The 14,689-nt window shown below is 41.8% G+C and overlaps 1 protein-coding gene across 1 annotated transcript; it reads right to left on the reverse strand.

Moving 5' to 3' along the window:
- Positions 1-3,920: 3,920 nt before the first annotated feature.
- LOC103008434 (olfactory receptor 4D9-like) lies at positions 3,921-4,856 on the reverse strand. The gene has a single exon (XM_007196537.1). The coding sequence runs from the start codon at positions 4,854-4,856 to the stop codon at positions 3,921-3,923; it is 936 nt and encodes a 311-aa protein (XP_007196599.1).
- Between the last annotated feature and the right edge of the window lie 9,833 nt (positions 4,857-14,689).

Consider the following 14,689-nt stretch of genomic DNA (forward strand, 5'->3'; position numbering starts at 1 on the left):
GAATTCCTTGGTCATTGGTTTTGGGGTGGATCACTATGTAGAACAATAATAGCGGAAATCTTGAATAGTCATTATTATCTAACCCATTTTACAAACGACTAAGAGGAAGCACAGAGAAGTTACGTAATGGCCCAAGGTCACACACTGGCCCTAGACAATTAAGGTGCAGATCAAAGGAATGATTTCAGTAAGCCCAGACTCTTGCATTTTCTCATACATAGAAAGGTGCTAAATTCATTAACTTGAGATGTCTATTTCTTTAATCACCAGTACTCTTTTGATGTTTGACCATGTTTTTTTGTTTTGTTTTTTTGCAGAAACTCCAATATATCCTGGCTCTCTCTTACCTCTTCAGAACAGTCCCTCAGATCTATCTGAGAGGCTGTATCTCAGGCTTAAGTCCTCGGTAAGTCCGCTGAATAAAACATAATTCTCCACTTTTAGGTTGTGTTTTTTTATTTTCTTTTTTTTCATTCGACATAGGTTTTGAGGCTTCGTCTTTGGAAATAAAAATCTCAGCTAAATTCTTAAACGTCTCCCAAAGGGAGAATCATGGAAAAGGAATAGGTCCCTCTAGTGGTGAGAAGACATTATGAAACATTTTGCTCTGTAGACACTGCTCCTAAATTTAAGAGGTTCTTTAGAAATACAGCTTCCCAACATCTCCCAAGGTGGGACATGTTGAACGATTTAGCCAAAACGCAAATACCCTGTGTTAGAATCCATATGTTAAAAGATTGTTGTCAAGCAACACGTTCTCATTACATGGAAGGAGAAGGAACACATTTTCATGGGAAATAGATTTTAATGTATACTGCTTCTCTCCAAAGTACTGTGGTCTTTTAGGAACCCAGTAATCAATTAATTGTCTCTTAAAAGTAAGTGTGTGTGTGTGTTTGTGTGTGTATGTGTGTGTATCCTGGGATAGTCTCAAAGTAAAAAATGTGTATACGTGTGTGTGTATGTATTTTTTTTTTTTCCTGGAACTAATCTCTTGTGAATCCTCAATTCACTATTTGCCTCTAGAAATTAAAGACTAAATGCTAAAAAAGGTATGTGGAAGGGAAGTTCTTGGGTTTTTTTTTTTGGTAATAAAAAATGATTCACAAGGAAGAAAGTAGCTGCTACTGTTGATAAAGGAACATACTAGTTATGGCAGAATATGATTCTGTATTCTTTGGTTCCAAGGGAAGCTTGAATTGTTTTTGACGTTTTTGTTACATGGGTAATTAGGTACAAAATTCAAGGCTGAAGTCAAAAGTGTGGTGAATGATTTTAATTCTAGGTAGGAAGTAACAACCACCCAAAAGAAGCAAATGTAGATTTTTAAAAGATCTTCCAACTTCAGTAAAGCATCCATGAGTCCAGGATCAGACATGAGCAAATGTGAATTTTGTCAATAGCGTCTGCCTTGTGTTGCCCCTGCCACCTTGCTGAAGTGTTCCATCCTTCCGTACCTGGGTGTCTGGGCTACCTTTACACCCTGGACTTGGATTTACCTCCCTCACACGCACCCACTGCACTTTCATGTCCTACATCTCTTCCACTCTGGGATGACACCAGGTGCCTTTGGCTGCACCAGTAGACCACCTGAAATTAATCCCTAGTGAGATAATACTGAGAATGGATTTAGAGATTTGACTTCCAGTGGACCTTGAGCCTCATTATATGCTCATTGTAATACATTAGCATCTAAATGACATGCCCACAGGCACCATGACAGTTCTGAGGCCGACCATGAAAGGCCAAAAAGTGGGCGGTGGCCCAATTCCTGGAAGTCCCTGCCCCTTCCCCAAAACAGTTAGAAAAATCCTCCCACTCATTAGCCTATGAAATTACCCAGCCAAGGAACTCCCTGGTGGTCCAGTGATGAGGATTCCATGCTTCCACTGCAGGGGGCATGGGTTTGATCCCTGGTCAGGGAACTAAGATCCTGCATGCCAAGGCCAAAAAAAAAAAAAAAAAAGAAAAAAAAATTACCCAGCCCATAAAAACTAGCGACCCCATATTTGGGTCCTCTTGCCTTCTGAGATGGCCCACACTCTGTCTATGGAGTGTATATTTCTCTAAGTAAATCCACTTCTGACCTATCACTTTGCCTCTCACTGAATTCTTTCTGCGCTGAGACATAAAGAACCTGAACTTCAGCAAGTGCTGAAGCCAGGTGTGTGATCTCAATTAAAAGATAGTGGGTTCAAGACCCAATCTGAGTTTTGGCAGGGTTCAAGTCCTGGTGTGAGTTGTGTGCTTTCAGTGGCGTTGTATCTAGCTTGAACCCCATGAACTGTGTCTAATTTATGAAATATCCCACGAGTAGGAATTTCAGGGCAACCCCAAGGGAGCAACAGTACGCAGTGATAGAGCTGGTTGGGAGGGGCTGGATTTTGGAGCAAGTTTCCCTTGTTTGTGTTTCCCTCCTGAATCCCTCTGTGCAAATGGCTCTTTACTTCCCTTACATCTGTCCATCAGACATGGCTGGGAGATTAGACTGGGATATAACAGGCCAATCAGTACTTCCAGTCCAAATTTTAGTTGACTACAGTTTTCATCTATTTACTCTACAAAAATAATAGGTTGCCAGGAGACCCACTGGAATTTATTATTGTTTCTATTCTCTTAATGTGGAGGCTCTAAAGAAAATGCTAGAAAGAGGAACGAGGAAGAATTTAGAATGGGCTGATTTGTAATCTTCTAGACAATCAGTCCCTGAATAATGGAAAGGCAGTTTATTCTTAAACCTTTGCTTCTTGCGAACCTGTGACTCAGGCACATTCTAGCAAAGCAGACAGGGTAGGGTTCCTTTCTCCCTTGAGGGCTGGCCCAGAATAAATGGCAGGAAAATGATGTTGAAATTCTTAGAGGTACGGAAGCCTTACCATACGTACTCCTTGGTCAGATAAAGACAGCAAAGTGCCTTTCATAACATTACAATAGAGGATAAATTTTCATAGACGAGCTTGTTTCAGATGCCCTCAAATCCTGCCTGAGGCAACAGGAGTAGTCAGACATGCATTTAGCTGATGGTCAGAGATCTCAGATCTAGCCTTGCCTGAGCCATTTATTAGCTATGAAAACTTTGGAAAAATATGAAAGTTATCTCAGCTTCTGTAAGGGAAACCCAAAGGTTTCCTTAGAAAAACAGAACTCATATCCTCCACGGTGGGCAATGGAAACTTTCCACAAAGGGAGGGGTGGCTGGATTTTATAGCCTGGACTCCTGGTCCCTGGAGATCATTTTACTAATTATTGCTTGGGCTGTACACGTGGTACAGCCACAACTCAAGAACTGAGAGGTAATTTTCTCTCAGACTTCATTTCCTCACCTGTAAAATGAGGTGTTTGAGTGATATAAGTTTTAGAGTCCCTTTCAGAGCTGACAACTTACAGATCTGAGACACTAAGTTGCTAACAACCACGCCATGAGAAATTCTTACAGAGACGATTATTTCAGACCATCCTTATTAGAGGATTCTGCTGTAGGGCAAAGGGAAAACTCTGGCCTCACCATGGTCTGTTGATTGGGGTCTTCTATTGTGTTGTGAGAAAATACTTTTCAGTTCTGACTCTTCCAATCTGGACTTCATGGCATCTATTTCTTTTTTTAAAAATAAATTTATTTATTTTTGGCTGCATTGGGCCTTCGTTGCTGTGCATGGGCTTTCTCTAGTTATGGAGAGTGGGGTCTCCTCTTCGGTGGGGTGCACGGGCTTCTCATTGCGGTGGCTTCTCTTGTTGCGGAGCAGGGGCTGTAGGCGTACGGGCTTCAGTAGTTGTGGCACGTGGGCTCAGTAGTTGTGGCGCATGGGCTTAGTTGCTCTGGGGCATGTGGGATCTTCCCAGACCAGGGCTCAAACCCGTGTCCCCTGCATTGGCAGGTGGATTCTTAACCACTGCACCACCAGGGAAGTCCCCTATGGCATCTATTTCTTTTCGTAAGTTCCAAATCTCCTCTTCAATCTTTTCATGGCTGACTTCATCTCCTGGTTCCTCAGGGTGTAGATCATAGGGTTCAGGACAGGAATGATGACAGTGAAGGTAATGGAGACAGCTCTGTCCATGGGGAGGGCAGTGAAGGGCCGGGCGTAGACATAGATGCAGGGCACAAAGTGCAAGGTCACCACCGTGATGTGGGCTGTGCAAGTGGAGATGGCTTTTCTCCTGCCCTCCCCAGTGTGAGACCTCAGCATTGTCAAGATGACTGTGTAGGACACAAGGAGGAAGATGAACCACAGTGTAGAGATCAAGCCATTATTGGAAATCATTAAGACCTCAAGGGCAAAGGTGTCGGTGCAGGCGAGTTTGAGGACCTGGGGAACATCGCAGTAGAAACCATCCACAACATTAGGTCCACAGAAGGGGAGTGGGAGCAAGAGGGAAATCTGCACGATGGAGTGGACGAAGCCCCCCACCCAGGAGGCCACAATGAGGGCAGTACATCGTGCCCTACTCATGATGGTCACGTAGTGCAAGGGCTTGGAGATGGCCATGTAGCGATCAAAGGCCATCACAGAGAGAGAGAAAATATCTGCCCCACCGAGGAGGTGGAAGAAAAACATCTGAGTGGTGCAGCCATTGAAGGAGATGACCTTTCTCCTTGTAAGAAGGTCTACTAGGACCTTCGGAGCAGTGATGGAGGAGAAGCAGATGTCCAAGACAGAGAGATTGCGGAGCAGGAAGTACATGGGGGTGTGAAGGCGAGACTCACAGGTCACGGTGACAATGATAAGGAGGTTTCCCATCACGGTAGCTGTGTACACCAAGGATAACAAAAGAAATAAGACCAGGCTCAGCTCTTGGGACTGGGTCAGTCCTTGAAAAATAAATTCTTTCACCCTGGTGTAATTTCCCTGCTCCATCGGGTCATGTTTCTTCTTCTTCTTCAATTACCTGGAGAGAAAACAGAAAATAGAATATAGAAAAGATATCATTAAAAACAAAAGGAGTGTGAGTTATATGACCAGACTGCCTTGGGGTTATTTGTATGGTTATTTTTCTTTTGGGCAGGGATGCCTACAATTTTATCTCTAGTAGATGGCATTTTCTGAGTTCTCTCAGAGCAAACCAAAGAGTGGGTTTCCAACGGGTGTAATTAACTGAAGCTCCTAAATCAGTATGTTATTAAATTCTTATTAAAAATTTTACAGGCTTATCATTTTATAGATTCTATATGCCTCTTAAAAAGTCACTGAATGCTCTGAGAAGTGAAGAGACTAGCTTTGCTTTTGTTTTCATGCACACTCATGTACCTAATTGTTAGGAAGTGGGAAACACACGCAGGGGAAAAATATAAAACACGGTCTGTGGCTCTAATGGAAGCTTGTAGTTTCTTCTCTCATCTTCTTCCACAGGAGACCATCTGCTTGGCATAGTCTGGCCAGATTTTCATGATACCGGTGATCTGCACTAAATTAAGGCCGAAAAACCAGTTTACAGTTTACTGTCTCTCTAGGATAAATAGCTTTGCAGCAGCTAAGACAATTTAATTGAGTAAATCACTGTTTCTTTCTTCTTCTTTTTTTTTTTTTTCAGTCTTTTGGTGTCTTGTTTTCCTCTGATTTCCATGGCCCAAGATTGGGACTTGGCAACTGATAGCTATAGCCCCTGCTCCCCATAATGCTCTTGGCAAGGACTTTGCCCTCCAGGACACTGGACAAATGGTTTTCCTTTCTCAGGCTCCCTTCCTTTCATCACTTACATTTGTACGTCACTCCTTGCCGCCTCAGTATTTGTAAAGGTTTTAGTTTAGCACAAAGAGCAAAGATGTTAGTATCAGCAGAACTGAATTTGTGTGTGTGTGTGTTTTAAAATTTTATTGAAGTGTAGTTGATTTACAATGTTGTGTTAATTTCTGCTGTACAGTAAAGTGACTCAGTTAAACATGTATATATATATATATATATATATATTCTTTTTCATATTCTTTTCCATTATGGTTTATCACAGGATATTGAATACAGTTCCCTGTGGTATACAGTAAGACCTTGTTGTTTACATTCTATATATAATAGTTTGCATCTGCTAATCCCAAACTCCCACTCCATCCCTCCTCCCAAAGAACCACAAGTCTCTTCTCTATGCAGCAGACCTGAATTTGATAGACTCTGTCACTTAATTGGTAGGTAGCTCTGAGCCTCAGTTTATCATCAGTAAAAATGCGTATTAATCATGTTTGTTTTACAGGATTGTGAAGCTTAAAGAAACTTGTTTAATTCACTTAAACTGAGTTCGGCACAGACCACATTTCCGCTGCGTATATCACAGTTAACATTTTGCAGAGCCAATCTTTTACACACATTATTTCAGAAACGCTGACAAAAATACACTTTTTAATTCTTTTCTTATAAAATATGATTCTTTGAAATAATTGCAACTATGATCAAATCTAGCATTTCAAAAGCAGATACGTTTCATACAATGGGATATTATTCAGTGATAAAAGGAAATGGGCTCTCAAGCCAAGAAAAGACATAGAGGAAACTTTAGTTACATTACTAAGTGAGAGAAGCTGATCTGAAAATGTCCATACTGTACAATCCCAACTATATGACGTTCTGGAAAAGATAAAATTATAATGAAAAGATTAACGGTTGCCGGGGGCTGGATGTGGAGGTGGGGAGGGTTGAAAAGGTGAGACACAGGGGATTTTTAGGGCATTGAAAGTATTCTATATGATACTCTGATTGTGGATACATGACATTATGCATTTACTAAAACCCATAGAATGTACAACACGAAGAGTGAGACCTCATGCAAACTATGGACTGCAGTTAATAACAATGTATCAATATTGGTTCCTCAATTGTTACCTAATGTAGCACACTAATGCAAGATGAATTAATAATACGTGCATTACTAATAAGGGAAACTGGGGTGGTAGTGGGGAGAGGGAACGCTCTGTAGGTTCTAATTTTTATGTAAACCTAAAACTGCTCTAAGTAATAAAATCTGTTGCTCTAAAAACAAACAAACAAAAGTATACCAAAGGATAAAACAATTTAGAACATTTCTAGTTTGCAAAGGAGCACAATTTTTTAAAAACTTTTATTACCAAGCTTCATTTCCTATAAATCCTACTTGATGCTTTTCTCCTGTTTCCCACCCTGTTTTGAAGAGAACATTTAGAAGAAATTCTAGTTTGGGTGTTGACAGGCATCAGGCTATTGTGATTTTGCCAACTGCTTAAAACAAAACTGTCTTTTGTAGCTTTTTTTTTTTTTTTTATATCGGCTTTCTTGCGGTGTAGCTTCCATACAACGAACTGCACACATTTAAAGGTACAATTTGATGAGATTTGACATACATGTACACCCATGAAGCCATCACCACAATTAGGATAAGGAACATCTCCATCACCCCAAAGTTTCCTTGTTCCCCTGAGAACTGCACAATCTCGGCACCTAATGACTCTGTCCAAACCTGCACCAAAAGATGACCAGACTGTATCATGGCCTCTGGCGGCACAAGGCTGTGTCCTTAGGATGACCCCAAACCCCCATTAAAATGCCTTCCCGGGAAAACACAAAGCTGCCGGGAGAATTTACTGTTTGTTCCAGCCAACATCTGAGATAGGCCGCTGACCTCCTTTACTTAGAGCATTTATGGGAAAGGCCTTGTAATTGTCAATATGTATCTCTTGCGACTAACAAGTGTCTCTCTCAAGGACTGAGAGCCTTTCCTTTAAATATCATCAACAGGAAGGAAGGGGCCTCTGTCTCCCAGTCTCCGTGGGGGGGTTACTTCCAGCTCCCAGACACAACCAGCCTAATCGCACTGACACTGACTCACTCTTTGCAATTTTTCACTTTTCTGGCTCTACTGAGCCCCAGCGTGTCCCCCTCACTCTCCCTTTAAAGCACCCATCGCTTTGGGCAAATAGGCTTGGAGCTTAGCCTTTTCACTATTGTTTTCACTAACACTGGGCTGTGTTCACCTCTGACACATCTTTGTACTACTTCCCTCTGTATTCTGTCCGTACTGAAGCCAACCTCTCGTCCTGCTGTTCATGACTCAGCTCTCCGGATCCCACTGTACTTTATGTTTCATTTTCTCATCAGAACAGAACTTCTATGTTACTAACTTTCCTCCTATTCCCTTTCCTTTGAAGCCCAAGCAACACAAAGCTAATTTTCTTGGCTCACTCCCAGTGATCTATGAATCCATCAATAACTCCCAGAAGATTACATCCTTTTCAAATATTTTTAGTTTTTAAAAGGGCCAGTTAGTGACTTCTCTGGTGGCACGGTGGTTAAGAATACGCCTGCCAGTGTAGGGGACATGGGTTTGAGCCCTGGTCCGGGAAGATCCCACATGCCGCGGAGCAACTAAGCCCGTGGGCCACACCTACCGAGCCTGCGCTCTAGAGCCCACGAGCCACAACTACTGAAGCCCGCGCGTCTAGAGCCCGTGCTCCGCAACAAGAGAAGCCACTGCAATGAGAAGCCCGCACACCGCAACGAAGCGTAGCCCCTGCTTGCCACAACTAGAGAAAGCCCGCGTGCAGCAGCGAAGACCCAACGCAGCCACAAATAAATAAGTAAATAAATTTATTAAAAAAAAAAAGAGCCATTTTCTTCAGAGTAAATGCTTTTTACAGATTTTTAAAAGAAAATGATCAGAACACATGAAGTTTTTTAGATAATGCACAGAGGATTTTTCTTTTTCTTTCTTTTTTTTTTTTTTAATGTTGGACTATGGTGGGAAGTATTGTGGCACAGAGAAAAGATACCAGCTTGGGAGATCTGAGCTCTGAAGCCTCCATGGAACAATAGTGGAATCTTTAAAGGCATGTAAACTCCAGGATGTTCAGTCTTTTCATGAGTGAAATGGGGGGCTTCACTGCCTTGAGTCCCTTTGCAAGTAGGCAAGTTCTGCACAATATTAAACTATTAAATGGAGTCATTGATCTAGGTGATTTCTAGACCTTTGGAGCTTTTTTTTTAAAAATTTTTAAATTAAAAAATTTTTTCTTGTTGGAGTATAGTTGCTTTACAATGTTGTGTTAGTTTATACTGTACAGCAAGGTGAATCAGCTACATGTATATACACATCCCCTCCTTTTCAGATTTCCTTCTCACTTAGGTCACCACAGAGCTTTTTAAAAAATATATACATTTTGGAGGACTTTCCTGGCGGTCCAGTGGTTAGGACTCCGCACTTCTACTGAAGGGGGCCCCGGGTTAAATCCCTGGTTGGGGAATTAAGATCCCACGTGCTGCGTGGTGTGGCCAAAAAAAAAAAAAAAATATATATATATATATATATATATATATAAAATTTTTTATTGGAGTATAGTTGATTTACAATATTGTGTTAGTTTCAGGTATATAGCAAAATGATTTGGAATATGTATGTATGTATATATCTATATTCATTTTTTCTATTCTTTTCCATTATAGGTTATTACAAGATATTGAATATAGTTCCCTGTGCTATACAGTAAATCCTTGTTTTTTTAATCTATTTTATATATGGTAGTGTGCATCTGTTAATTCCACATTCCCAATTTATGCCCCCCCGCCACCTTTGGAGTTTTAATACTCAATTGTTTTAAATAATGTTGCCCTCAATTACCTTGTGACGAGTCTAAGACTGTGTTCTGTCTATTGCTTTTTACCAACATTTGAACCTCAATGAACTGTAAACCGCAACTGTTTCTTGATAGTTAACTGATGGCTTATTGGTGGTGGCAAGAAAAACGGCTGCGATCAAGAATTTCCAGGGGCGGTCTACCGTAGTGGATAGGAGAATGGGCTTTGAAACCCAAATGCACAAGGTTCTGTGCAGAAATTAGTCGTGAAAGTAATCAAGTCACCAATGCAACTGAAAAATGCTGAAAAATGGGTACACTTCCCTGCACAAAATACATGCACAACTAAGAAAGTAAAGATGGAGGGTGGGAGGACAAATGAGAATCCCTCTGTATGTGTGTCTGCAACAGGAAGGAAGGAGAGAAAACACAGAACTATTGTTTATAAGTTTGCTTTTGTCCTTGCTTTTGGCAAGAACGAGTTCAAGATCTCAAGAACTTCTTTAGAAATAGGCCCAGGTAAACCCATTCTAATAAAACAAGCTTGGGAATTTCCTGGTGGTCCAGTGGTTAGGACTCGGGACTCTCACTGCCGGGCCAAGTTTGATCCCTGGTCCGGGAAATAAGATCCTGCAAACCGCACAGCTGGCCAAACAAACAACCAGAAAAAAACCTCCAAAACCCCCCAAAACCGGCTTATTGAATTTCATAGAGTCCCCAGCTTGAGGGAATCCCCACCCCAATTGTCCACCAAGCGTATGTTCCCCCATCCCTCTTGACAAGCTGACCTTCTCTCTATGCTCTTCAAGTCCCCTTCCTAATACTGAAGGACTAATTATTCTGCTCTGCATCACTAAAGTTTTTAGCTTTAATATACAGCATCCTCTACCTTTCAGGAGCATTATTAACCTTCAAAATATTTCTGAAATCCACAATAATATTTCAAAACTGGTAGTGCATGGGAACACATGCACAGACATATAGTCAGACACACAAGCACGCACTCAAAAGCCCCCAATGTCACAAAATAACCTCACTTAAAGCTCCCGACCTCTAATCCTTACCCAAGAAGTAGTGCTAGCCATTCGGTTGCATACACTGACCTTAGGAATGATTGATTATCAAGGAATACTCCTCTTTAAGGTAGACATGCCTCTGTGGGTTGGTTGGTACAGTACCTTCTCTGCTGATATAGGAGGCAAAGGGTAGGCTCCGAGAATTGCCTCTGAGTGGTCCTAACACACTGCCCCACGGTGCCGCTGCCGTGAGCACCAGTCTCTCAGCCCCAGCCCCAATGGAAGGATCACCGGAGGGAACACTTTTGGAAGTGACTGTTGAACCTGAGTAGCCAGACTTTCCTATTGGGATGCGGTTCCCTAGAGTGTTATTAAGAAATTGAACACACACCGGAAGGGGTATGCAAACACACACATTTTGGTTTTGAAATTCTCCTAATGCAGGGGAGGAGATGTATCCTCATAGACCTTGGGATTAGAACCCAAATATCTTTGCCTGAAGGGCTCATAGGGGACAAACAGAAGAGTCTGTCTCCTTAAGAGGTGGGAACTCAGGGAAAATAAATAGAACTCCCAGGAGGGTGTGTCTCAGTCTATTTCATTTCTTTCTTTCTTACTTTTTTTTTTTTTTTTTAGGCAGATGGTTTGCTTGTTGTCCTAATAATATACATAATCAGATGCATCATAAAGACTGGGAAATGCATTTTCTCCTTGTTTTCCACCAAACTTCTCACACAAAGAGGGAATATAAGCAGACAAAGGAAGGGTTAGTACCATTCATCCATTAAATATTTAATTATAAAATAATTTACTGAGTACCTTCCGTGTTCCAGGCCCTATAATCCCAAAGATTTCCATTTTCTCTCTCCTCTCATTTCTTTTTTCCTTTCTTTCTTTCTTTTTTTTTTTATTTTTGCCATACCGTGCAGCACGTGGGATCTTAGTTCCCCTACCAGGGATTGAACCCACGCCCTCTGCAGTGGGAGCTCAGAGTCTTAACCACTGGACTGCCAGGGAAGTCCATCTACCTCCCCTCTCCACCCCCGCATTTCTAATATCATTTTTGAAAACTCATCTCTCAACATAGATCCATGGATTGTCTCGCTTGGATATAGTGCACACCTTCAACTCAAAATGTCTAAAATTGATCTGATTGTTGCAATCGAGAACTAAATATTTCCCTCTCTGTAGCTGGCACTATTATTCTCCTTGTCACAAGGGCTCAGTATCTCTGAAATACCTCTGACACTTCCCCTTAACTTTTTTTTTTTTGGTCTTTTGTAATCCTTCCTGAATAAATTAGTTTTAGGTTTCTTTCATCATTTGCAATCAGTTTTCATAGTTTACTTGGAGAACTTGTCAGTTCCTTCTGATATTCACACTCTTGTGCAATCCCCTCCCCTCGTGTGTGGATTGGATTTAGTGACTTGCTTCTACTGAAGAGAATACAGCAAAAATGATAGGATGTCACTTTCCAGATTAGACTATAAAAGACCGTGACTTCTATCTTGCTGACACACTCTTTTCTGCCTTGATTGCTCGCTCTGATGAAGTAAGCTGCCCTGTGGGAGAGGCCCACAAGGCTAGAACCTGGGGATGACCTCCAGCGAACAGCCAGGAAGGAACTGAAGCTCTCAGGCCAATAGCTCATGATTCTGGCTCATATGAGTGAGCTTGGAAGCCAATCCTTCCCCAGTCGAACCTTGAGATGAGACTGCTGCTCCCAGCTGATGCCTTGACTGCAGCCTTGTGAGAGATTCTAGGCAGAAGACTTAGCTAAGCTGTGCCTGGATTCCCAACTCACACAAACCGTGACTTAAGAAATGTGTGTTGCTTTAAGCCACTAAGTTTTGGGGTAATGTGTTATACAGCAATAAATCACTAATATCGTACTGAACTAATAGTCTGCTATTAAGTAAAAGCTATGTGGATGATATTCTCTTTCAGACTGGAGAGGCAAGTCATGCAACAGTAACAAACAACAGAACTCTGCAGATCCCTCCAGGGTAGTGTTTTGTGGCTGGAATTTCATGGATGCTTCAATATAGTTTCTGTGGTACTGACTACACTAGCATCTTGGAAACTAAGCTGAAACAACCTGAATCTTCTTTGAATTTTTCAGAGAAGTACAGAATAACAGGATCACTCCTAAACCAGCCCGTCTGTGTATATAGATATATTTATTTGCTTATGAAAAATATTGTGGAAGTTTAAAATCAATGTTCTTTATGTAGGACCAAATATATGGGATCTGTGTAGGGTAAGCTAGAATCATTTCATTATCTGATAGTTCCCTAAGAAAATGTCCCTACCTGGAGAAAAAAAATATGTGTATATATTAATCCAAGTAATTATTTCATGTCGTGGTGAAAGAGAAGTAAATTTAATGGCATTCTGAATTCAATTTCTTTTCCTCAACGTGTTTTTTTTTAAAAATTAATTAATTTATTTGTCTTTATTTTTGGCTGTGTTGGGTCCTTGTTGCTGTGTGCGGGCTTTCTCTAGTTGTGGCGAGAGGGGGCTACTCTTTGTTGCGGTGCACACGCTTCTCATTGCGGTGTCTTCTCTTGTTATAGTTGCAGAGGACAGGCTATAGGCGTGCGGGCTTCAGTAGTTGTGGCACGTGGGCTCAGTAGTTGTAGCTCGCAGTCTCTAGAGTAGCTGTGGTGCACGGGCTTAGCTGCTTCACGGCATGTGGGATCTTCCCGGACCAGGGCTTGGACCCGTGTCCCCTGAATTGGCAGGTGGATTCTTAACCTCTGTGCCACTAGGGAAGCCCCGAAGCCTGTCTCTTTAAATGTCTTCCTGGAACAGCTCTTTCTAAAGACCAGCATTGGCCTGTGACATGAGCAGGAAATATATTTTTATTGTGGTTAACTACTTTGATTTTGGATGTTTTTAACACAGTATTTAATCTACTTTGATTACACATGACTGTCAGCTTCTGTGGCTTGAACTTTATCACAACTGGAGACATAGTACAGTCAGTAGGTCCCAGCAAAATATCAGCTGCATTGTTAGATAAACCTTCTCCTGGCATCGTTCTCATTCCTTTCATTACAGATACTAGCAAAATCTCAGATTCACTGATTGAAACTTCATGCTTTTGATTCATCTTTCTTTCACTTCTAATGGACTGAGTGGAAAGTGTAAAGGAGTTATAAGGTCCCATGTGCAGAAACAAGGAGAAATTTGGGTCTGGCTAGTCTGTGGTTGAGATAATCTTGCTATACAATGGGGAGTCAGTTCCTTCCCATGGGAATGCTTAATATCTGTCTTTGCTTAAGCCTTTCACACATCCAGGTGAGCCGTCTACAGCCTCTACCCATCAGTGTTATTTCTGTATGAATACTCCCATGTACAGCATTACCTCCTTCTGCCCAGGAAGAAACCACAGCTATGGAGTGATTTGGGGATCCTCTCTCCCCAGTAGAAAGCATGGATTTGCGTTGCTAAGGGGGCCACAAATGGAGTTCTCCTTTCCCAGTTCTCCTTTTAAATGTCAAATACAGGTCTTCCCTCCAGCAGTGTGCTATGTCGTGGCTGCAATGAGCTCACGGCCGCACTAACGTGGCGCACTCTTACACCACTCTCTCCCTCTGCACAGACTGAGCTATTTGCTTGGATTGTCCCTCTCTGCCTTATAACCTTTGGAAAGGTCGACTCGCTGTTACATGTCTTTTGAAACTTTCAAGTGCCTACAATATTTCCACTACACTTTATTCATACCTTCATGAAAGCGTCTTGGGGGATGCCTCTATGACAGTGACTATTTTTAATCTTTTTGCAGCAGTTTGAATCCTAGCACTGCTGGGCCCATAAAAAGCGCCCTGTAAATACTCGTGGAATGAATGATTGAAAGTGGGTAGTGGAAGACATGAATGGGACTCACCTTAAAAGCGTATCATCCATAGGTCCCCAGCACATACTATAGGACCAACCTCTTTTAGGACTCCATGGTTATCTATAGATGTTAATTGCTTTTGGCATTAAGGTGATTGAAACCGAGCAGGACCCTGTGGGGCTCCTGGACATGGAAGCCTTTCTGTGTCCCCTGTTTCTTGTTTGTAGAGAATAGACTCCAGCCTCCATGACCTTCTCTGAGTTCCAAAGGGCAGATTCGTACAGCTGCTAATCAGGGAAGGGA

The sequence above is a fragment of the Balaenoptera acutorostrata genome, chromosome 9, assembly GCF_949987535.1.
Source record: "Balaenoptera acutorostrata chromosome 9, mBalAcu1.1, whole genome shotgun sequence".
Classification (NCBI taxonomy): Eukaryota; Metazoa; Chordata; class Mammalia; order Artiodactyla; family Balaenopteridae; genus Balaenoptera; species Balaenoptera acutorostrata.